The sequence below is a fragment of the Equus quagga genome, chromosome 6 (assembly GCF_021613505.1).
Source record: "Equus quagga isolate Etosha38 chromosome 6, UCLA_HA_Equagga_1.0, whole genome shotgun sequence".
Taxonomy (NCBI): domain Eukaryota; kingdom Metazoa; phylum Chordata; class Mammalia; order Perissodactyla; family Equidae; genus Equus; species Equus quagga.
Window position 1 is genome coordinate 118920168 of NC_060272.1, and position 26193 is coordinate 118946360.

The 26193-nt window shown below is 38.7% G+C and overlaps 1 protein-coding gene across 3 annotated transcripts in view; it reads left to right on the forward strand.

Moving 5' to 3' along the window:
• ADAMTSL1 (ADAMTS like 1) overlaps positions 1–26193 on the forward strand; it is a 362288-nt gene that overhangs the window by 116336 nt on the left and 219759 nt on the right. For all 3 annotated transcript variants that reach the window (XR_006889167.1, XR_006889168.1, XM_046664981.1), the window contains exons 5-7: positions 2532–2658; positions 15183–15257; positions 18626–18783. Coding sequence is in view for 1 of the 3 variants with exons in the window: in XM_046664981.1 (XP_046520937.1) it covers positions 2532–2658; positions 15183–15257; positions 18626–18783 (360 nt within the window). In the remaining 2 variants the exon portion in view is untranslated. The remainder of the gene's footprint in view (positions 1–2531; positions 2659–15182; positions 15258–18625; positions 18784–26193) is intronic.

A 26193-nucleotide genomic window follows, 5' to 3' on the forward strand; every position in this document is an offset into this window, starting at 1 on the left:
CCCCAGAGCTGAGTATCTTATAAGATTAAGGTCATCTCTTTTCTTTTCTTTCTTTCTTTCCTTCTTTTCTTTCTTTTTTTTTTTTTGGCGAGGAAGATTGTCCGTGAGCTAACATCTGTTGCCAATCCTCCTCTTTTTGCTTCAGGAAGATTGTCACTGAGCCAACATCCGTGCCAATCTTCCTCTATTTTGTATGTGGGATGCCGCCACAGCATGGCTTGATGAGTGGTCTGTAGGTCTGCACCTGGGATCTGAGCCCACAAACCCCAGGCCACCAAAGTGAAGCACACAAACCCAGCCACTATGCCACTGGGCCAGCCCTGTCATCTCTTTTAAATCCCAAACAACAGCAACAGAGTCATTGACTCTTTGAATACTGCCTAAATTAAGATTGCAGTGTTTTCTCAAAGGATTAACCCTACGAGGCAATCAGATGGGCTAGTCTTCTGATATTTTGGTGAGATTTTTTGCCAACTTTGGTTTTTGTTTACTTATTGGAAAGTAAAGATTAGCTAGATTCTATGCATGACTAAAATATGCAGTAAACCCCACAGCAACACCTCCCCTCTGTCCAGTTAACTCCACCTCCGTATTCATATCTCAGCTCCAAAGCCTGTTCTTCAGGAAGGTCTTCTCTGGCCTCTCCAACCAGATCAAGTTCTCCATATTTTGTACTCTCAGAGAGGCCTTACACCAGCACGTGCTTGGCTCTGCGTGGTCAAAGCTTGGGTGAATTCTGAGGTGGCTTCACTGCAGACTCTGAAGATATCGAGCTGAATTGCTGCTTGAACACAGTGAAGCCCTAACAGCAGAACCAACCCATCTTTCTCCCCACTTAAGAACTGGGCGCTATGTTTTCCTTACATCTTTGCATTTCAAAAAAGGTACAACTGTTGAAGGAGTGGTTGCTTTATTGTCTACTTTTTAAAAATACCTATATGCTTTTAATGAAAAATGTACATTACTACATTTAAAAATACAGCACATATATAACACAATGCTAAATAATTGTATTTGTCAAACTTTTGCCTAAACATGTGTTTGCAATTATTAATTAAAGGTATGAAAAGGGAAATCAAGCCTCAAAGAAAGGTCATATTAACAACCAGATTTTTGAAAGACAGAACAAATTGTGGAAATTTGTGGAGATAAGCCCCTTCAAATGTTACTACAGTTCTCATTTTATTTTGTCAAAGACAGTAGTTGAAGTCATTTGGGAGTGGAATAAGTCTTTTGATATTTGCTCTAACCAGAACTATGGAGGCACAACCTGGTACAGTTTGGGTTTGAATTTTTTTAACTTGAACGTGGGAAAAGAAAGATTAAAAATATGAATGTTTGCCCCTATACTTGATAAATGGTTGTGATTTTGTTAAGCCTGTTATGCACTAAGCATAAATGTTTTGTTAGATGTATTTAGAATTTGGCTACTTATTAGCTAAATGACCTTGGCAAGATCCATGACTTCACCTATAAAATGGGAATATCTTATGTGATTATTTTGAGAATTAACAAGATACGTGTATCGCACCTGGTACAGGCCAGATCCAGGCAAATAGCAGGCTCTCCTGCCCTCGAGGTCAACCCTCCTCTCCCACTACACACACACAGGCTAGCCTTGTTTCTGTCGGCTGATTCTGTAATCCTGTCTCTCTTTTCTTAGCTGAAGTGCTAGCTAGAAAAGGAAGTATTTGCATTATCATTCAGCAAATATTTATTGAAGCCCTACGATTTGCCAAGCACTGTTCTAGTTGCTTGGAATACATCAATGAACCAAAGATACAAAACCCCTACCCTTACACAACTTACATTCTAAGGAACATAGGGAACATGCAGATTATTCATAACATTTTTCCTGCTACAGTTACCTCATGGTTGTATTTTTGGTGGTTTGGGTGAATCATAATTATTGACAGTGGCAATTATTTTTTTTTTTTTTTTTTTTAAGATTTTATTTTTTTTCCGTTTTCTCCCCAAACATAGTTTCTCCCCCCGGTACATAGTTGTATATTCTTTGTTGTGGGTCCTTCTAGTCGTGGCACGTGGGACGCTGCCTCAGCATGGCTTGATGAGCAGTGTCATGTCCGCGCCCAGGATTCGAACCAACGAAACACTGGGCCACCTGCAGCGGAGCGCGCGAACTTAACCACTCGGCCACGGGGCCAGCCCCACAGTGGCAATTATTTTTGAATTAAGGTTCTCTAATATCCACAGTTCAGGATCTTCTTCTCTCTCTCACCTTCTACCCCTGCTTGACTCCCTCCTTTCCTCTCTCTCTCTTCCCCCATCCTTCCCCACCTCCCACCTTTCTTTCTGTTTGTATAATTGAACTATATAAACATCTTTACCCATGCTACAGTTTTCTTCCTTCGCTTGCTTCAGATTCCAGCTGAATTCAGTCACCTTCATGGGAAGCACATTTTCTGCCTCCTCAAGGATGAGGGGAGGGTCATTTGGTGGTGATGGGCCTCGTAATGGATCGCACCATCAGTAGGCACCTGGTTGAATTACACATTTCTCTTTCTTGTCAGATTGTTGGCTGTGATCACCAGCTGGGAAGCACCGTCAAGGAAGATAACTGTGGAGTCTGCAACGGAGATGGGTCCTCCTGCAGGCTGGTCCGAGGGCAGTATAAATCCCAGCTGTCCGCAACCAAACGTAAGACACTAGAGAGATGGGGCAATCTTTGGGCCTTTGACTTGTTATCCTCCCCTGTGTTAACTCCTCTCAGCAACTAGGAGTAATATCTCTACGAAAATGAAGCTGAATCTGAAAATATTGTGGAAAGATTCATGTTCTTACTTGGTGGATTACTTTAGGTGGGACAAGTCAGGTCACCTCTTGCAACCCCAAGGAGGAAACCTGTCCTTTTGAGGCACAATCAGAGAGGACTACACCTAGATCAATCTAGATACACTTGATATGCAAACATGAGCTTTGCTGCCCAACAAGAGGACAGACTGCATCCCAACCCCTATCTGATACACAGTCTGATGTGCCTGGTGGAATATAGCAGGAAGAGTGGGCAGATTGGAGCAAATTCACTCCTACTACTGTGAAATCACGTGGTCTTCATTTATGATGTGACCTTTGATCAGTGCTGATCACAGGTTTTTCCAGAATTAATATTGGACAGGGGTTATGTGAAGCCATTTATTGACTTCTGTGTCCTAATCTCTACACCAGCACAATAAGTGTGTGCTTACTATACGTGTATGTGCTGGGAACTTTACATGATCATCTCATATAATCCTTATAACAACCTTACAGCAAGGTACTGTTTATCCCCATGTTATGAATGAGATAACTGAGGCTTAGAGAGATGATGCGACTAGCTCAGAGTCACACTACTATAAAGTAGCAGAGCCAAGAACTAAGCCCAGTGTCTGATTCCAGAGCCTAAGCACTTATTCATTTCTCTGGACTATCTCACAACCCTGCTGACTCTTTCCATGGTGGGACATTTTTAAAGCAGTTAGATGGATCAAGGCAAGGTATCTCAGATATCCGCCCAGCTGGGTCCTGCTGGGGTAGAGGGTGTATGTTCTCATGATACCTAAGCCAACAACAGAGTCATGCAGCAATCCAGGTCATTTTACAATACACTCTCCTCTGTGACCATCGCTGTTCCAGGTGCTGCAGCAGACAGAGATAGAAATAAGATAGCCCTGGTTCTCAAGGACATGTGTTTCTAGAATAACTTGACCTTGCTTGGCATATTGTGTCCAGATTTTGCCATTATCCAGAAAGCTTCAATAGATCCTTGACTGAGTATCTCTTTGCACATGTCTCCCTTGGCTTGGGAGATGAAAATGAATATCCTTACTGAATGTGGTTTTGTTCTCTTTGCTTGTTGACTAGCTGGAGGGTTTGTGGCTTTAAATGGACTTGTAGGTCAAGAAGCAAAGCAGTGTGCACTGGAGAGCTATTCCAAGAAGTCGAGGAAAAGCAGCTTGCCAAAAGAACTAGGCTCTAGGGAAGAAGAAGGGGCAGGAAGAAAGACTCAGGACTTTTAAACACATGAAACATTGGAGGTGCCAGCTGAGGGAAGTCTCCACATTCTAACATCCCTGCAGGCAGTGAAAAATGTGATTCTGAAAAAAAAAAAAAAAAAAAAAGACTCTGGCAGAGAGAATGAAGGATGAGGTAAGTTAGACATTGATATAGTACATTCGGGCGAGATTTTTCCTTTGGTCATGTGCTGGTAGCTTCTTCTGTAAGATGAAAAATTAAAGAACTTAGAAGATGAAAACCAGAGAAGGAGGGAGGCATAATTCTTTTGTAAATCTCTGAAATCACGGTGGGATATTTGAAAAAAAAAGTTACATTTAAAAGGTCACTTTTGTAGAACTCTTTAAGGAACATTAGAAGAGTTAAAATCTTTTGAATATTTTTGTCACATAATTGAATCAGTGCTCATTATCTACAAATCTAGGAATTTCTGTTAGGCATAGAAAGAGACAGCCTGTATTTGTGCAGGAACTACTGTATAGCGACTTCAGAGGGCATGCTTTTCATGGTGGGCATCCTTCCTTTATTCCCTCTCATCTTGCCCACTTTCCTGTCCTCATAGAGGAGCCTGAATATTCTGCTCAGATATATATTCCTCTTACCCTCCTGTTTAGGGATAATAAGGGACCTTCAGGGCCTGAACCGCTGGAACAAAGGTAGAAAAGCTCTGAAGGAAGAAACTGAAGCAAATGGAAAACCATAAGTCATCTCTAGGTCTGCAAATAGATACCTCAATGAAAAGGCTTGATTCAAGACCCACCATGGGTAAATTACATGACACACAGCCTAATGATTATCCACAATGACAAAATGCAATTGACTCGTTTACCTTAGCGCTGATGATGCCTTGTGACAAAATGATTTATGCCAATAAAGCCCAGCATATGCATGCACGTCACCACAATCTATAGCAGATGCTGAGCAAACTGGCTCGTTTACGTTTTCTCCACCCCAGAAGAACCTTCCACCCTATATTTACAGGCTATGAGGTGACCCACAGGCAGGGAAGATTAGGCTCCTCTGCAGGGCCTGGTGTCCTGGCCAGGTGAGCAGCTCTCCACGCGTGAAGGCCTGGAGGAGTTCCGCCAGGTCTCTCCCCTGTGCTCTGCCAAAGGCGCTGTAAGCCAGCCACATGCTCTTTTCGAACTCCTAGCACTTGGATTCCCCACATTGAATTCATTTTCTTCTGAATGTATATCCAAGTTTTTTTCCTCATGTTATCAAGCCTCAGGGGAACAAAGAAAAAACAGAAGAATGGAGAAAGACCGTGGTGGAAAGTGCCAGAAGAAAAAAGAGAAGTAGGGGGAACTTATCCAATGGCTGCCCTTTGCTGGCACATAAGAAAGAAACCATCTTTGTATTAAAAGATGCTATAATTGCCTAATACAAAAACACCCAAGAGTTATAGAGCTGGATCAAGACACATTTTCCCCTTTTTTAAAAGAAAAGGCTGTCAACTGACAGCATTCAGTCTTCCCATTTTTCCTGGTCACTTTTTCTCAACTTCCCCAGGCGAACAAAAAAAGAATCAAATTTAGCTGACATTAACTTACTCTTGATTCTTGAAATTAAAGGCTCGTTTTCTTGAAAATTTTATTGGCCTGTACATAGTATATATTTTCCAAGTGTACTCAGAATAACTTAGACCTGGAGCCAGCCTATGAGCTTTCAATTTGATGTCTCCAGATTTGCAAACTTCTCATATGGATCTGTGTGTTTGAAATCACCTGGGTATCCTAAAACTCTCTCTCTACTTCCCTTGAATGGCGAGGGCTGGATAAACTAATTTATATCAAGATAAAATGAAGCTCCTAATGCATGGCTTTGCTTCTCAGACCATAGCTTATGCTGATTTATAATGGCTATGGGTAAACGTATTCCTGGACCATCATTCCAGTTCAAAGACTTTGAGGTAAAGGATGTTTGTAATAAAACACAGGTCTATATATTATAAAGTGAAAAATGTATGTGAATTTTTTAAAGAAAGCACAAAACTTTAAAGAAATTTCCACCTTGCACCTGACTTCAGGCTATAATCACAAGCCACTTATTCATTTATTCATTCAGTAACAATTCATTCATGCATTCACTCATTCATCTAATAATAAATATTTCTTGGGTACTTGCTGTGTGCTGAGGAACTGTTGTAGATGCTGGAAACCCAGAAAAGAGCAAAACAAGGACCCATTTTTCCCATAGGGCTTACAGACTAGCGTGACAGACAGATAAAGGGACAAAACAAATAACTAAATAAAATGTGTATGTATCATATGGCGATAAGAGTCATGGAAAGAAGTAAAGTGAGGAAGGAGAGGAACTGGAGATAGGGATGGGCTGCCAGCCAAGGGAGTTGGAGGGCAGTTGAAATTTTAAATAGGTTAGTAAGGAAAAATTCACTGATAAGATGGCATCTGAGCAAAGATCTGCCTTCACTTGACATTGTTAGTATTATTTATTTTAGGCATTCTAATGGGTATGCAGTAGTATCCTTTCATTGTTTTAATTTGAAATTTCCTAATGACTAATGATGTTGAATGTCTTTTCGTGTTGTATTAGTTTCCAGTTGCTGCTGTAACAAGTTACCACAAACAGTGGCTTAAAGCAGCACACTTATTTTACAGTTCTAGAGGATCAGAAATGGGTCTTGCTAGACTAAAATCAAGGTGTTAGCAGGGCTGTGTTCCTTCTGGAAGCTCTAGAGGAGAAACCATTTTCTTTGATTTTGACTTTCCAGCTTCTGGAGGCTATCTACATTCCTTGGCATCTTCAAAGCCAGCAGCACAGCATCTTCCAATCTCTCTATGACTCCTGACTTTATCCTCTGCCTCGTTCTTCCAATTTAAAGAAGCTTGTAATTACATTGGGCCCTAATCTCTCTATTTTAGGGTCAACTGATTAGCAATCTTAATTTCATCAGCAACCTTAATTCCCCCTTTCTATGTAACATAACATATTCATAGGTTCTAGAGATTAAGACATGGACATCTCTTGCAGGAGGAACAGAATTATTCTACGTGTCACACACATGTTCTTATTTCCTTTGGTGGAGTGTTAGTCCAAGTCTTTTGCCCATTTTTAAAATGAGTTGTTTGGTTTCCTACTGTTAAATCATGAGAATTCTATGTATTCTGAGTAGAAATACTTTGTCAGATATGTGGTTTAAAAATATTTTCTCTCAGTAGTAGCTTTTTTTTTCAAGATCACTTAGCATAATCTATCAAAAAAGGACAGTTTTAATTTTGATGATGACTAGTTTATCATTTTTTTCATAGATGGTGCATTTAACGTCATATATAAGAACTGTTTGCCTAGCCCCAGGCCACAAAGTTTTCTCCTGTGTTCTCCTCTAAAAATGTTATAGTTTTACATCTTGCCTTTAGATCTATGACCTACTTTCAGTTAATTTTTTTATGGTATGAGGTTTATGTCTAGGTTGATTTTTTTACATATTAATGTCCGATTCTTCCAGCACCATTTGTTGAAAAGATAATCTTTTCTCTCTTGAATTGCCTTTAAAACTTTGTCAAAAGTCCACTGGACATTTCTGTTTGAATCTATGTCTGGACTCTATGCTAATCAATGTATCTATCTCTTCACCAATACCACATTGTCTTAGTTACCATAGCTTTAAAGTCTTAAAATCAGGTAGTTTGAGTCCTCCAATTTTGTCCTTCTTTTCAAATTCATTTTGACTATTTTATTCTATTTCTTTTGCTTTTCCATATGAATTTACAACCTTCTTGTCCATATCTACAAAAAATCTTGCTGGTATTTTGATTAGAATTATGTTAATTCTACAGGTTGATTTGACAGGAGTCGACATCTTTAATATGTTAAGTTATTAAAATATGAGCACTTCATGTCTATCCATTTATATAGGTCTTTGATTTTTTTAATCGGCTTTTATTTGTTTTCAGCGTATATATCCTGTATATTTTGGTTAGATTTAGACTTCTTTCATTTCTTTTCAGCTACTGTAAATGGCATTTTATTTTTTATTTCAATTTCCGATTGTATGTTGTTAGTTTATTTGTGTGTGTTAGCCATATATTTTGTTAATTTGCCAAAGTCATTTATTAGTTCTTAGAGGTTTTGGATTTTCTACATAAACAATCATGTTATTTACAAATAAGCATGATTTGACTTCTTCCTTCTCAATTTGTAAACCATTATTTACTTTTATTGCCTTAATGCTCTGGCAAGGATGTCCAATATAATGCTAAATAGAAGTGGCAATAGTAGATATCCTTACCTTATTCTGAATATTAGGGGGGAAAACATTCAGTTTTTCACCATTGAGTATGATGTTAGCTGTAGGTTTTCTGAAGATGCTTTTTGTCACTTTGAGGGAGTTATCTTCTATTCCTAATTTGCTGAGAGTTATTATCATGGATGAATGTTGAATTTTGTCAAATGCTTTTTCTGCCTCAATTGATAGGATCATGTGTGTTTTCTCCTTAGATTTTTATTGTGATGGGTCAAACTAATTGATTTTCAAAGAAAGAACCAGCCTTGCATTCCTGGGATAAACTCTCCTTGATTACGGTGTATTATTACTTATATATTTTACTGACTTTTATTTTCCAGTATTTTGTTTGAGGGTTTTTTACATTGATGTCCACGAGAGACAGTTGTGTATTAGTATCCTTTTCTTATACTATCTTTGTTTTTGGTATCGGTATAATGTTGGCCTCATACGATGAGTTGGGAAGTGATCCCTCCTCTTCTGTTTTCTGAAAGAGATTGTATAGAATTGATGTTATTTCTTCTTTAAATGCGTGATAGCATTCACTAGTGAAATTCTCCGGGCCTGGAGATTTCTTCTTTGTACTTAACTTTTTGAACATATAGAATACAGTTATAGTAACTATTTTAATGTCTATTCTGTGTTTTGATTGATTGATTTCTCTTTTTCACTTTGGGCTGTATTTTTCAGTTTCTTTGCATGCCTAGAAATTTTTGACCTGATTCTAGACATTGGAAATTTTATCTTGTTTATTACTTATCTTGTTATCTGCTAGATATTTTTGTATTCCTGTAAATATTCTTGAGTTTTGTTCTAGAAGCAGTTAAGTTACTTGGAATCAGTTTGATCCTTAAAATGTGGTAGGTGGGATCAAAGCGACACCTGGGCTAGTGCTAATTGTGCCCTGCTATTGAGGCAGGACTTCTCTGTGTTTGATGTTTCGTGAGTTATGAAGATTTCCAGCCTGGCTGGTGGGATAAGATAGTATTCCCAGCCCTATATGCATGCTACATACTCATTCCTACAATTCTTTTGTGTGGTTCTTTCCCCAGGCTCAGGTAGTTTGTTCACATGCACATACTAATTATATGACTACACTGCTGGCTACCTGAAGGGAGTGCTCTTAAATCTCCAGAGTTGTCTCTCTGTGAATCTTTCTCCTCTCTGGTAATCTGTCCTTCAAACTCTGGCCACCTTGATCTCCTTGGAGTCTTAGCTTTGTCTCTTTGATTGAGGCAATCTGCCAGGCTCTACCTGAGTTCCCACTTCCTGAGCAGCAACCTGGAAACTCTTTCAAGGCAGTAAGCTGGGGAAATATTAAGGCTCACCTACTTTGTTTCCTGACTTTCAAGGATTGCTTCCCTTCTTTGCCTGTTATGCTGTGTCTTGAAAGCCATAGTTTCATATCTTTTCTCTGCCCCTTTGGCTGTTTCAGGCAGAAGATTAAGTCTGGCCCTGTTACTCCATCTTGGCAGGAAGCGGAAGTCTTGATGCTGGGCTCTTAATTCATGTTTGCAAGTATGTAGAAGTAGCCAGCTTTTGACTCCCACTTTGAGGATGTTGTTAGGGACTTCTGATTCCTCATCTCCCTACAACTCCCACAACAATTTGATCCCCAGAGGTTGAGTGTGTTCCACTATTCTCTTGGAATTTCCTTCCAAGCTGCTCACATTCATTTTGCAAGTTTGATACTGGCTGTTTTGATGTTAGCACGTGTGCAGGCAAAGATAACTATGGCAGGATTAGTGCCTCGGTGAGAAAGCATATGAGGGACCAGCATTCTGATTTCATATGCGTTAAAATGTGAAATATGGTAGAATGAATGAAACATGATATTTCTAGTGGCAATAAGACTCTAGTGGCAATAGGACTTTCTAACTGTTTAGATATAAAGATGAAATCAAGGACAGCGCTAAAGTTTTTGGTCTAGGCAACTGTAAGAAGGAAATGCAGTGGAGGAGAAACATCTTGTTTGGTCCTCCAGTGTGTATCCTCCACTGTGCAATTACTGATAAACTTGGGGGGGGGTGGATTTGGAGGGCTTAAATACTCAGTTTCATGTTATTTTATTGGATATATTTTAAGAGTAACAATGTTGGCATGAGGATAAAAAATATATCATTAAAATCTCCTCAAGATTGGCAGACTATTTTCATAAGTAGCCAATTATGTTAACAATGGATCTTTCATTAAAAATAATAAAAATAAGATTAAGTATCAGCCCTATAGGTGTGGAAGGAATTGGCTTTAAAAACACGTACTTATCAACAGAAGTAAAAATAAGACAAACTCAGATATCAAAATAGGAAATCCTATCTTTTCAAAACTTATCATTATCACCTTTCTCTGATAACAGCACTGAATCACACAAAAATATCCACATATGACAAGCTTAAAAATGAATTTAGAATGTTCTAAAGAAAGATGTGTAGTATACATATAGCTATAGATTTTTTCAGGAAATCTTTTAGGTGCAATCCTTGAGATCAATTTTTTGAGAAAGGACATTTGCAACCCATATGTGTGAAATGACAGAACTTATGATTCCTGTGAAGCTTGTCCATTTAACCGAGAAAGAGGTTATCTGATCTTTGAAGCAAATCTTTTAGAATTGTTGATTAAAAACCTAGAAATGTGTCCTGAAGGTTGGCATCATCGTTCTGTCAACCAAGCCAGAATAGATTAGGGAAGATGACCTCCATCATAGAGCAGTGTGCCTTTGTGGGAAAGGGCTCCTGGAGGAACGTGCAGCACCCTGGGAGAGAATGGAGGCATCTGTCTCACCAGCCATACCAACTGAATTGAGCCCTGAGGAGGCAGGTGATGAAACCAGACTGTTCACACATTCTCAGATGTCTTAAACACCTCTCTGTGAGCAATACTGTAGTAAATGCCGAGTGGAAGACTCCCCTAACCCACCTCTAATCATTGAGCATTTACCATCAAATGAGACAATTATTTTTTTTCAGGTTTATTTTTTATTTTTTTTTATTGAGTTAATGATAGGTTACAATCTTGTGAAATTTCAGTTGTACATTAATGTTTGTCAGTCGTGTTGTAGGTGCACCACTTCACCCTTTGTGCCCACCCCCCCCCACCCCACCTTTTCCCTGGTATCCACTAAACTGTTCTCACTCCATAATTTTAAATTCCTCATATGAGTGGAGTCATACACAGATTATCCTTCTCTCGCTGGCTTATTTCACTTAATTCCCTCAAGGTCCATCCATGTTATTGCAAATGGAATGATTTTGTTCTGTTTTACAGCTGAGTAGTATTCCATTGTATATATGTACCAAATCTTCTTTATCCATTCGTCTGTGGATGGGCACTTAGGTTGCTTCCACGTCTTGGCTATTGTAAACAGTGCTGCAATAAACATTGGGGTGCATAGGACTTTTGGGATTGCTGACTTCAAGCTCTTTGGATAAATACCCAGTAGTGGGATGGCTGGATCGTATGGTAGTTCTATTTTTAATTTTTTGAGGAATCTCCATACTGTTTTCCATAGTGGCTGCACCAGTTTGCATTCCCACCAGCAGTGTATGAGGGTTCCTTTTTCTCCGCAACCTCTCCAACATTTGTTACTATTAGTTTTAGATATTTTTGTCATTCTAACGGGTGTAAGGTGATATCTTAGTGTAGTTTTGATTTGCATTTCCCTGATGATCAGCGATGATGAGCATCTTTTCATGTGCCTATTGGCCATCAGTATATCTTCTTTGGAGAAATGTCTGTTCATGTCTCCAGCCCATTTTTTGATTGGGTTGTTTGATGTTTTGTTGTTGAGTTGTGAGAGTTCTTTATATATTATGGATATTAAGCCTTTGTCAGATATATGACTTGCAAATATTTTTTCCCAGTTAGTGGGTTGTTTTTTTGTTTCAATCTTGTTTTCATTTGCCTTGAAGAAGCTCGTTAGCCTGATGTAGTCCCATTTGTTTATTCTTTCTATTGTTCAAATGAGACAATTATTAATCCCTATATGACTCAAAGACTGACTTTTTATTAACACGTAGAAAATGAAATTAATTTTTTTCCTATCTTACTTTTTGTCAAATTAAGAGCACCATTTCTTAAAGAATATTCTGACATGTATCTTCTAGTGTTAACAGATGATACATAATAAAAAGTATCCCTAGGTAAACATTTTGGGGATCCATTGGGTTAAATTGAGTGAAATGGGTTTCTTTGGTTCAGGGCTTCTAAAAAACTAACTAATGTGCTTTGGGAGTTTCCACGAGCAGGGTATAGTATGTGATATTTCCCCACATATTTTATCTTAGGTCCCTTTTTCAGGGGCCATCTTATGGGGCTGTTGCTTTGCTCGTTTTCTGTCAATGAATCCCTAGTACCTAGCATGGAGCCTGTTACTGGGGAGACACTCCAAAAATATTTGCGGAATAAAGTAATGAATTCCCTGGATTGCCTGATGACCCACCTGCCGGTTGTCTGTTAGACCTTTACAGAACCATAGAAGATAGGCCATGACTCTGCCTGGCTCTTGTGCTGTGTGCTGCCGACTGTTCAAGTTTGCACCAGCCTTAGTTGCTCCGTATTTCTCTTTGACTAGGTAAGTGCAGAAGGGCATCAGGAGACCTTCCATTCTTGCCTGGTTTACTCTTTCCATCCTACCCTCTGCCCCCAACAACCTCCTAGGTGCCTCCCCATCTCCCTCGGGCAGCACACAAAGGTTACCACGTCAGCCAAAAGCCAGGGTTAATGCCCCAGTGTGTGAAATGTGAGTCACTTCTCAACAGGACAAGAAGGAGGCCGCCTGAACAGTGTGTGGGTCTGAAAACTGCCGCTGAGCATTGCAGGGCCAAACAGAAACCTTCTCTTTTACTTGCACTTTGCTTGACCTGTGGATAAACAAAGACTTTCTATTTCTAGAAATCCCATTGTTTTAACTGCTTTGAGTTTCTTTTGTAAACTTAAAAATCCATGTCTTTATGCAAGGCATTTACAGCTCTGTGGGCCCTGTCTGAACGTTTTTGTCCCTTTTCTGTGTTCGCCTTATGTGTTTTGTTCCCATATGCCACAAACTCTTCGTTATCTGAAAGTCAGCCTTTTCTTTAACAATGTATGACATTAAAAACAGCTAGAAGGTTGTAGTGTGAGTAGAATATCCAATATTGTAGAGAACTTGATAAATGTAACCTCTTCAGGGAAGGAATTGAGAGCATATGAGTCTTCTGCCTCATTCAGCTGGTTATGTGTTAGGAGACTTGCAACATTTAAAAACATCGTAAAAATAAACAGTCTTTCAGTTCCTGTCCTTAAGGATATTTGGAATAGAAGGAGGAAAATAATACTTACAAAATGCTTACTGTGTTCTGGGCTATGCATCTATATATCAATACTGGTATTTCTATTCACATCTATATCTGTTTGTAACAGTGTTACGAGGTAAGTATTCTTTTCCCTCTTTTCCAGAGAAAAAGACTAGGCGTCAGAGAAGTTAGGGATCTTCTGAGATTCATTTATTGAAATTAAATTCTTCCAAAGACAAGATGATAATGTTAAGGTTCAGAGAAATTGGCTACCTTTTGTTATTCCTTTGTTTAAACTAAATGCTTCCAGTGATGGGATGATAATGTATAATATTGGAAAGATATATGTGAAACAGAGAATCCCACAGAGCTTCTGAATATGCTGGTGAGTTTAAAAATACCCACCTTTTGGGGCTGGACCTGTGGCATAGTATTTGAGTTTGGCACATTCCACTTCAGCGCCTGGGTTCACGGATTTGGATCCCAGGCGCAGACCTACAGCACTCATCAGCCATGCTGTGGCGGTAACCAACATACAAAATGGAGGAAGACTGGCATGGATGTTAGCTCAGGGCTAATCTCCCTCAAGCAAAAAGGAGGAAGATTGGCAATAGATGTTAGCTCAGGGTAAATCTTCCTCAGGAAAAAAAAAACAACAACTTTCCCTTGTCTTCTGGAATGCCCTTCCGTTCTTTGACCTTGAGCTACTTGTTATACTTCTCAGAGGTTTTGTTTCTGCATCATAAGATGGGGATGGTAGCGTTCTCTTTGCCTATATTACAAGTTTTGAGTGAAGGAATAAATAGAATAATTTAGGTGAAAGAGAAACTCTTCAGTGCCGTGTAAATAAGGTATTGTTGTTACAAATGGAGTTCTAAATAAGAATGCCTGTGATGTGTTTGGGGTGTATGTAATAGACCTCTCATTTTTTTTTTAAATGTAAGTTTTGGGACTGCTTCCAGTTTAGGCTCAATTTTAAAGTAGGGTGAAAAGTAATCCATTTTTAAATGATCTATGATTCAGTCAATTTTTTTCTTTTACTTTTCAAAACAGAGAGGGCATGTGTGGGGAAATGCTAGTAACAATTAATGGGGCACTCACTATATACAGAATTAGATGTAGAGAGTATGAAGGATATTGCAGAAACAGAAGACATGATTTCTGCCCTAGACGGGTTTAAAGAACACAAATATATTTTCTCCTATTCTTATCTGTCCTACTTATCCAAAATAGTTACTTTGCTAAAGAGAAATCCAAATTTTGATATATTAAAGTCATCCTTTGAACGTTAGAATTTATTTTCTTTTTGTAATTCAATGCCATTGTGCTAATCTAGAGAAATTTGGTGACATAAGATCAGGTTTTAAAATCAGAAATGAAAACTTACAAATCCATTTTTTCAAAGTATCAAAACTCATATATTTTTTTTAAAAGACCAGATCCCGCTTGAATTAGCTAGTGACCAGATTTTTAACATATTTTCTTTTGAGGGAAGTGGACATTTTGATTCCCAAATACTTGTGTTTACATTTCAAACACTTAAAAAAGATTATCATTTTGCTGGGTATGTAAGTCAGTGACTTTAATACTAGACAATCATTGATTTTGTATCAAATTATGTGCTTTTAAGACTTTGCTTTGTTTCTCTCTAGTGGATGACACTGTGGTTGCTATTCCCTATGGAAGTAGACATGTTCGCCTTGTCTTAAAAGGACCTGATCACTTGTGTAAGTAAACCCAGTTGTTTTCCTTTGAGTATTGGGAATTTTAGTCATTACTATTTATGTTTTGTTCCCAGAAGAGATTAAAGTACAGAAGTACAAATCTTTCTACTCTATCATAAGATGATATTTTGAGTCCTTCTGTTTATCTTTTGGTTGTCTGATGAGATAGCAGGAACCTCTGTGGTAATTATCTCTAACCACAGTCATCCTGAAAAATACAAAATAGATGCTCCCAATAGGTTGTTCGTGAGCTAAGCACATGTTTATGCTTTAGTGAATATTATTTCCCGCTCTCTCTCTTCTTCCTTTCCAATCAATCTTAATTTTTTCCTTGCCTCGCCTCTCCTTTTGTTCTTCTTCCTTCCAACCTTCCCTCCCTCTCCTTCTTTCTCCTTTTCTTCCTGCTCTCATGTTCCATTACTTCGCTAACTCAGAGGAACATTGAAACACCAAACGACCTTAACCTTGTAGCATTTAAAGAAAACCATTATGGTGTAATTAAATATCTCATGTATTAGAGACAATACAAGGCCCTAATATCTTGAAGATAGCTATTGGGATTCAAGATTGAAGAGTAATCGTAGCCCCAAACATCAAATGGTAGCATGGCCCCACCAGAGTTTATACAAGAATTGATCTTCAGTCATGTCAAGCCAGCAGTACACAGCAACATCTTTTTTTTTCCTATTACTGTTTAGTGCTGTTTAGAGGTAGACCTGTAAAGTACAAGCAGAAAATTATAGGCTACAAACCAGAGAGGGAGTAAGAGAGGATGTGCTAGTATTTTCTGCAAAATTCAGTTTCACTGAAAGACTTCATTTCCAATGAAGGTACTGGAGGTACTATTAAATCCCATATTATTAAAATATCAAGTTGGTCCCTTGAGCATTTCTGATCTCCTCCACTCTGATTGTTCCTGGTTCCTACAAAGCCATCTATCATCTTCTGCTCTTTCTCCCCTCCCACACACATGCCTAAGAAACTAATTTAGGTAGCAAGCATTATCTTTTGGCAATTGGATTATGAATGAAATCATTCCAGAAAGATAAACAAGAGGAAGACAAATTGGAGCCTGGAAAAGTTCAGATAGCCTACTGTAGTCTTTCTAAAAATAAAAATAAATACATTTCATGGGATAGGTGGGATTTGAAGGGTCATGTGAAATAAAGGAATAAGTAAGGTACAATTCAGGCAAAGCCGAAAGATGTTGATAAGTCACCTTATATGGATCCAAGTTCTTTTCTAACCCTGAACAACCCCCAAAAATATACATTTCACATGTCAAAGGATGATATATGTGTGTACACTATTACCATTCAAATCATTTGTTTTTCCCTTGGGAATTGGATGGGGGTATACACTCGTGTAACAACCCCCCTCAAAAACAGTATTTTTCTGAGCAGTGACAGGATAATATAAAACATCCAGGCCAAGACCATCACCAAGTGGGAGACTGACTCCTGATTGCAGAAGAAAGAATACAAAGCAATAGATGTAGGAGTAAAATTCATTTTTATTAATGTATTATCCTCCCAGATTTCCTAATTTTGTGATCACTAAGACACTAAAGAATTGGCCTTGTTTGGTTTAATTTCTCCAAGGATTTAATAGGTAAAGCTGCATATGATATTCATAAATGATGACAAGCAAAATGGAATCTGCTTTTTTTCTCCAACAGACATACTGTTGATCGCATACATGTAGCTAAGGAAGTTTTTGTTTTGTTTTTGTATTTGGAATATAATTCAGCAAAATGAAGGTGTAAGTAAATGACACCCTGTTTCTCTTTCAGCTCTCTTGCCCTTCACTCCTAGAAGCTGGTCCTAGATGGGACCAACCTTAAATATTTAGGGCCAAACCAGATTAAGAATAGGCAGTCTGGTCAGCCCCAGCTCTTCTTTAATCAGAAGTACCTTGAGAAGGACATCTGGAAGGCCTGGTGATAAAATTGAATCAGATGTTCAGATCAAGCTTAGATCTCCATTTTTCCAAAGCTAAGTTAATTTATGTCCTAGAGATATTTCCATAAATTAGTGCAAATACATGTAAGACAGCTGGAGGAATGACGGCTAGAGGAAGGAGATACGGGACTGTTGCTTTCCTCTGATGACAACCATGTTCTTGCCCCATTCCTTCCCTGAGGTCCTCTCTGCACTGGGGCAGGGGAGGGAAGACTGACCTACTCACAAAGAAGGGCTCCACAGACTTCACCAGAAGGACATGGCGTGTAATTGGACACCAACATTTTCCACCTGTTGGTATTCCTTGTAGTGGAGAACTTGAAATAGACAACATCTAGAATAATTTAGTACAAATATACTTTAGATTCTTTAGTACCTCCAGAGACCTTAAAATTGTCCTTAACCCCAGAACCTCAATCTGTAAAAGATGTACAAGAGGAGTCATTCTGATTGAATGTGGGATAGGAAACACGGAGCCTGACCCAGGCACTCCATCTTTCTGCTGAAGCACCATTGCCAAAACCAAGGGTTCATATACAAGTTTTGGAAACTGTTAAACTCAGTCTGTCTGTCTTTCATGCACTGAGCAATTATTCTAAATCACCTCTCAATCACTTGAGAAATTAATCATCTCTGAAACACACATCATAATTATCATCATCCCTAGCATGTTGTGATTTCCTACAACAAAAGATGTTTCATAGGCTTTGTCATTGGCCAAATTCAGATTGGAATGCTCCAGGAATCAAGAAGTTCTTCTTTCTGTCTTAAGCTCTTGTGAAATATCATAAATGTGCATAATATTAAGTTAAGTACCAAAAAGGAATTTAAAAAGAGAGAGAACTAAAAAAGGTAGTTAGTTACTTCCCTGTCCGTAAGTCACTATAGTCTCTTCATTTTGGGCAATAAGACATATGCAGTAAGTACCAGAAAGTGTAAATAAATACAAGGTAACACAGAAGTATAAAGCCACACAGGTACTGAGGGAATTCAGAGATGCACCCTGGATCTGATAGAGGAAAAAGAAACCTGTAGACTATTCTAGATTGAGGGCCATAAAGAATGAAATTAATAAGATATGTATGGGAATGGTTTAGTCAAAGGAATAGGATTGTGATAAAGTGGGGTGCCCAAATGAGGTCATCTAGGGAGTTAAAGATTTTTTGAGAGGGAGCCTTGAATGCTTGGTAATGCATTTTAAAATGATTTCATTTGCAGCTTAAACTCCTATAGGATCCATAGGTGCCTATTTATTGTGTTTAAATCACAATTTCAATTTTGTCAGCCATATGAAGAATGATACTTCTCCCTGACTCAACTCTAGACTCGGTTGCATAGAATGTGCCTGCATGTGGTCTGTGGTAGCCCTGGGAACATCTTTCTCTCCTCTTCATGTGTTTGATTATGTAGATCTGGAAACCAAAACCCTCCAGGGAGCTAAAGGTGAAAACAGTCTCAGCTCTACAGGCACCTTTCTTGTGGACAATTCTAGTGTGGACTTCCAGAAATTTCCAGACAAAGAGATACTGAGAATGGCTGGACCACTCACAGCAGATTTCATTGTCAAGGTGAGCCCATTTAGGTACCTTGTTTTCCGGCAACATCCAAACTGATGTTCCTTATAATCGCCCATAGAAAGAGAGGCTTTAGGTTTTGCCTAGGGAAAGTCTATTATCCAGGAAGTATATAAGTCAAGAGTTTTGAGCTACATGCTGGACTTTACAGGAATTTATGATATTTCTAAGGTTGTAGGAAAATCCTATGTGTGTATGTGTGTATATAATATAATAAAAAGACTCAAAAAGCCAACATATCATTAGTTGTGTGATATAAACTGTGTTTTTTTTTAAACAAGTTAGGATACAATCATTGACTTATATAAAGTGTCCTCAGTCAAAGAGAAAGACAAACTAATGAGCCATAGACTTGGTCATGCTTCCAGCTGTAAGTTCTGCTTTCTCGTGTACTGGCAACAAGACTAAGTTGTTTCCTTCTATCAGAGCTTCCCTACTCTTCAAGGTAATATAAAACACATTGCTGAAAGCAACATACTCATTCTGTAGGAAAAATGTACACACTAGAAGAACGTTTGGGAATCACAATAAAATAAAACATATTTTCTCCTTCAGTAGGTCAGAAGGACCTGAAGGATTTCAGCTGTAAAGCTGTAAAACTTGTAATGTGTCCAGGACTCCATAAATTTTTCATCATGGGACCTGGAGCCAGAGGACATTTGATTTAAGCTAAGGCTTGATGACCCCATGGCAGCTGGAAGTAAAAACGCATATAGGAAAATGTGATAGGCAGTGAGGTTGGATGGTAGAAGTGTTCCAGAGTGCTGTCCTCTGTCTCCCTCTGCATGGCAGCTCTTTTTAATCCAGTCCAGGTGCCAGCCATGTGAATGTGAACAAGAAGCTACAAACCATCAGAGAGAGCTCATGATAGAAATGATGCTGTACATAGTTAAGTAATTTCAGTTAAATAAGCAAATACAGTAAAAAGTTAAAAGATGTCTTTATTTTTTGAAGCCCTTTGAGTACTGTTGAATAAAGCATTTATATTAATTTCCCTAGTGGCCTTGCAAGAGTTAATACACATACCAAAAGTATAGAATTGGATTTAAGTAATATTATTCACATTTGAGCAGTTCACAGCGTTGTCAAATGCATTTCATATATACAGCTGCCTTCTGCACATCACCACGTGGATGTCCCGTAGGCACAGTGAGCTCTTCGTGTCCAAAAGTGAACTTGTCTCACCCTAGAAATCTATCTTCCTGATTTCTTATCTTGTGAAATAATACACTGTTTACCCAGCCAAGTCAGAAAGCTTGGATTCAAACCAATTTCCCCTTCTCCTATACGCCCCTAAATCCAGGTGTTAAACTTTGTCAGTTCTACCTCCATACCATCTCTCAAGACTATTCTTTCCTCTCCATCCTTGCTGCCACTGTCTTGGTTTAGGCCTCCGTATTTCCCTCTTGAACTAATACCAGGGACTCTGAATGAGTTTTCCAGCCTCTGATCTGTTGACTGTGTTATCTTCAGAGTGAGTTTTCTAAAACCATAACTTTCCTCTTCATAATCCTGGATTGCCCTTCACCTCCACTATTGCTTTGGGATTTAAATGCAAATCCATAATACAGCATCTATTACTTTTCATAATCTGGATTCTGTCTACCCTTCCAACCTCACCTTTGACTTTTCCCATTCTGTTTGAACCAATTGAATGGCTCACATGTCCCTCAACATCTTGTACTGTCAGAACCCATTATCTTTGTCAAATGCTGCACCCTCTGTCTGCAATGCTCTTACCTTTTTTTCTTCCATTCTCTTCACTAACGCATACTTGTTCTTTAGGATTTCCTCCTTCCAGAAGCATCCTGTGATTCACCCCTAGATTCCTGTTTACATTACATCTCCCTACTGTGTGGTCCTTGAGGGCAGGGACTGAATCATATTTGTCTTCATCTCTCGGTAAGAAGAACCCAATAAGCGCTGACAGGTGCTGGATAAATAAAAGACTCCTGCCACACATGGCAGTTGCTGAAGTAGGTCAGATGCTGACATCTTCATTTTACCTGCAAGGAAACTGAGCCTTGAGTGATGTGTCCAAGCTTATGCTGATGATAAACCAGACCGAAAATCACATCTTTTTGCTTCTAGCCCAAAACTCTTTTCAGAATTCTGTGTTGCTTCTAAAAGCATATTGTTTTCTTCTATATGTAAATATATATATTTAAGAAAAATGAATTTAAAGAAGTTTTTGATACTTTCCTTGATGCCTCACACCTATAAATATCTTTATTCAGAAACAAGCTAAGCTATCATTTTAGTGATTTTTGCATTTATATCCTGTTTGGTGACCTAGCTTCAGGTTGCAAATGAGAGGAAATTAAGGTTTCATTAGAAAATATCAAATTCAAATAAATGTAAAGTTATTCTAAAATATATACTTTTTAAAATCAGTTTACTCAAAATTGAAAATGAGCCAGATAATTTAAGACACAGGGGAAAAAAAGAAGAAAATTACCGTTTTTCCAGTGACTCACAATGAAGCAACTTTTTCTTCCCTAATTTTCCCAGGAAATAGCTGAGAATGAAAGTTTACCATTTGATTACTTATCGTCATTCATGATTGAGGTGCTTAGTTAGGTATTATACACACAATTTATAATTCAGTTCACAGTATCATTCAAAGTGTAGTCTCTTTTGCATTACATATTAATTTAAGCAATGAGTTCCTTTTTGAATGAGATACACTGGATTCAGAATGGTCATTTGTCAACATCTCCATGGAGTTTTATTGCCAAAATAACCATTTTTGTTTATTTAAAAGGAAAAGACATCTTTTACACGAGAGGAAGATTTTCTCACAGAATTGTTATATATTGCTATTGGTTCCAGAATAATGTTTTGGAATCTTTCCTTCTGGCCACCTTAAAAACTGGACTAAATTCTCATCTTACTTCCTAGGGGAGCATTTCTTCCAAAAATCTAAACTTGATCCATCGACTGTGCAAACATTTTTGGCAATACTAGCGTAGAGTGGTAGAAAGAATAGCGCTCTAGAGTTTGGTAAATTCTCCTGCTTACTGAGTGTGTGACCTTGAGTATATCACCTTACCTCCTTGAGCCTGTTTACTCACTTGTAAAGTGGGAATACAACACCCACCCCCATAGAGTCTTCGGGAGGAATTGAGTGAGATAGTGTGTATAAAAGTGGATAGAACCAAATTACTTCCTTTCCGTCTTTTCAAAATGCTTTAATTTCCAGTCAAACCTATCATAATACTGTGTCTACACAGAGGCAGAAAGCTGCTTCTCTGAACATGGTCAGAGGCTGATCAACTTACAGGTGGTAGATCCAGGAGCAATTTGGCAGGCGTAGCTATTAAGACAAATGGATATGAGAGCAGACTGGCTGTGACATCTGTCATCACATTAATTGTTAGGGACCATTGGCTATTGGCTGGATGGCTGGCTCACTTCGTATCCCCTTCTTCCCCTATCATGCCATGTGTATTTTTCTGAAGCTGCAGACCCAATGAAAGATAACGACCTTCCCAGATAGAAGAGGGTCTTTTTCAGTCATAGTCCATCTTTCATTAGAACTTCCAACTTAGCTTTACCTGTGAAAGCAGCTAAGGTATATTTATACATGTTCAGCTTGTACCCATTTTAAGAAGAAAATCATATTAGATAGAAAAGTGATAGATGGGTTCTTAAGCCACCAAAGCAGCAGAAATACACAGCAGAACAGTAAACAATAAGCACACTTAGAGCTAGGAATGCAGACTCACAAGTCATGCACTAATAACTAGAAAGCAGTTATTTCCTACAGAGGACCACTTACTAAATGCATTACATTTTCATAGTTGGGGAATTTGGTTGGGAAGATTGGCATCATCCCAATTGTTGCCAAACCAGCTTGTTTGAGTTCTCTAGGGAATAGAAAGCTCGTAGTTTCCATTTGCATCAGTTAAAGTATTAAGCAGAGAGGACACTTTCATATTTCTTTCTGGACAGCCTTGAGCATGACCCTGTTCGTAATTCAGCACCCAAAAAATGTTTTTGTTATGAGGGGAAACAATAGGAGGAACCCCTGGAGAGAAATCACATGTGCAAAGTTTTGGGAGTTTCACTTCATCAAGTAAGTTTATAGAACTTCCATGTACATCCTTCTTTTAGGAGATGCTTGATGCCTGGGGTAGATTGACTTTTAAATACGCTATCTGCCCTCTCCTAGCATACAATGTCATTTGAGAGCTAAAACACTAGATAGGAAATTTTGAAATAGTGATGTATATAATTCAGTGCTAAAACAAAATGGACAGATGGTAAACACTATAGATCCTCATTTCAGGCTAATGTGATTAAGAAAGACTTTGTGAGACGTGGGCAGCCTGTGAATCTTGGATGTGATTGAAATAATCAATACTCACAAATAATAGTTTGAAATTCCAAAAGTAGTTGAAAGGACCATGATCAGTGTATAATTCATTTGTTTGTTCATTCATGCATACATTTATTCAGCAATTTTTGGACACCTACTACGTGCCAAACATTGTAGATGATGCTGAAGAAAAAGTGATGAGCAGGATAAATGGTACCAGCCTTCATGGAGTTTACAGAATATGGAGGAGAGAGGCAATAAAATAACAATTACATTAATATTAAGTGTTTGTAAGCACTTAAGTGCTATAAGGAAGATATTGTTGCATATTTTTGAAAGCCCAACATAAGCATTTTAAAGTATTTTTACAGTTTCTTGAGGATTCACTATCACCATCAACCTCCAGAACAGCCCCAAATGAATCTAGTAGACTGAGGCATTTCATAAACAGATTCATCTGTTTTCCATTTTATCCTCTCACTAGCGGGCATACTGACTTATTTCTACCATTTCCAAGTGCTCCCAAGTTGTCACATCCTTGGCTGCCCTGAGAGCACTGTGACCAAGTCAAATAGCGTTGTGGGTCCCAGCTCAGAGGCTCACAGTAGTGGGTCTGCCCACGGCTCCCGTTTGTCCACCTTTTCTCAGGCCAGAGCAGCAACTCACTGCAGCCAAGGCAGACTAGGGGAGCCCTGCCTGCCAACCCCACTAGCAGCCCATCTGGGGCAAAAGTTTCTACATCAGTTAGAGAAAGGAACCTAGTGGAGGAACATCCCAAGGCTCACAAATTGCCCTTTCCCCAACTGAGAAGAAAAGTGTATGGCATTTCATAGTGCTTCATCTGGGAGAGCCTTTGTGTATTTGATGATGTCTTTTGTGTGTTTGTAATTTCTCCTCGATTCCCTTGATTTTACATGGACTTAGAGCTCATCCATTCCACACACACATTTGTGCTGCCCTGCAGCTCTATTATGACAGAGTGATCAATTGCTAGGGAAAGTGACCAGGTTTTGTCTTCCCCTTTACTTTCAGTGTGACAAGTCATTATATTGAATTAGAAACACTGAACCATTATAATTATAGGAAGAAAAGCTTGGTTCAGAACATTCTTTTTCCTTATTAATTTAAGGAGGTCAAAATTACACATGCCAGATGTGTTTAGCTCCCTAAAACAAAATTCTAACGTGTCAAACTGAAGCCTTCAACATACTCTTGAGAACTAGAACCTAATACTGGAGGATTTAGGGTTTATGAAGCTCCAGGACTAATGATAATAAGGGTCCTAGCAGCCCAGAATTAATAAGGCCAGCAAAAGGGAACATGGTGGCTCATCTCTGTAAGCAATAATTAAGCTCTCAAGGTTAGACAACAGGGTAGCCTCTTGTTTTTATTTTAAACATTTTTTTCTACTTTAAAATGAAAAGTTAAGAAGATACTGAGAAGAGAGATTCAAGGATACGGCTAAAGATAAATGCGTATGTCTTCATATCACTGCTGAGAGATTGCTTGGTACCATGAGAAGAACGGCAGCTTTACAGCCAGGCAGACCTGAATTCAAATCCCAGCTCTGCTATTTCCTGGCTGTGTAGCCTTGAGGAAGTCACTTAACCTCTCTGAGCCTCATTTTTCTCACTGTAATGTCAATGAGGATGATAACACAGAGTAGTTTTAAGATTAGATTTAATATAAACAAAATGTACCCTACACAGCATAGGAATGTAATAAGTGCTGGTGGTTGCGGTTGCTGTTGCTGCTGTTAGTAAAAGAAGAAGGAGACTATAGAGAAGGGAGAAGCAGGAATGTCATCCGTGTGGAAGGGACCATACAAGAGTATATGGCCAGCAACTGGGATACGTCATGGTTGGGTTTATCTATTTGAAATAACAATGTCCCTGTTCGATCCTACTCTCTTTTCAAACCTAGGCAGAGTCTCAGCATTTATGCTCATTACGCATCATTTTCATTGAACTCATTAAGAGCAAGACTCTTTTTAAGCTGCTTGTTTTCTTTCCTTCGACATGTTGTTTACTAACTCTCCACCTTGACACCAAAACTTGTCACTCATTCCTTCTTCTCGGGGCATGCGGTGCTTTTATTGGTAACTTCCAGGGAGCTGAAAAAAGGACCTGCTCCATCTTTTTGCCTCTTGAACCAAACTAAAAGATAGACCCAGATGCTGTAGATATACTAGAGCAAGTTTCCTTCAAGGATTTTGGTGTTATATCCTCCTCATTTTGATGTTTTCCCCACTTTCCTAGGACTCAGTTTAATTTCTAGCATCCCAGAAGGAACTCCCGTAAAACAATCCATCTCTCTGGATCTAAACAAATTTTCTGGTCTTTTCATTTTTTCACGGAGCTTGTGTTCAGATGAGAGCCCTCGTCTAATAGCTTTTCAGCATGATAACCACACATCCCAAGAGAACTGTAGGCTTTTGTGAGCCTAAAAAAAAGAGCTTTCCAAAGAATGTGATTAATACTACATCCCTAAGCAAGCAATTAGGTATCCTGTCCCTGACACATAGGACTGAAAAATATGAATCTGTAGGCCATGCTCCCTTTTGTGAAAGATGCTGCATTGCCTCAGCTGTTTTTGCCTTAAGGTAGGGAATTGTATCACGGTTCATTCTAGTTAGGAAAGACCTGGATGCTCCGTAGGTCAGAATCCCAGCATAACATGAGATATTCTGTAGCTTTTCTTTCCAGCTCTTTCCAGCTCTTTTTCTGGTCTTTTCCAGCTCTTTCAGACTTTCTGAGAAACATTGCCATATTCTCATCAAAACTCCAAAAACTGATCTAGGATTTAGCACCTACTCCCTCTTTATTCCCTGCTCCTATTTTCCCCTGCATCCTAAATGTTTAATCCAGTTGTTAACCTCAGCAGCAGAAAGATAAGGCTATCTTTTTAAAAATCTGAAGGCTAAATCAATCAATTTATCCTAGATAAAGAGCAGTTGGGACAGTGATAAGACTTGAAAACCTTATTAAAGACTTAGATCATGTGATTCAGTGGACTCTGCTGCTTCTCTAATGGCTGTAATGGAGTTAGAGTAAGAGATGGTCCTCTCAGTTGTCCATGGAACT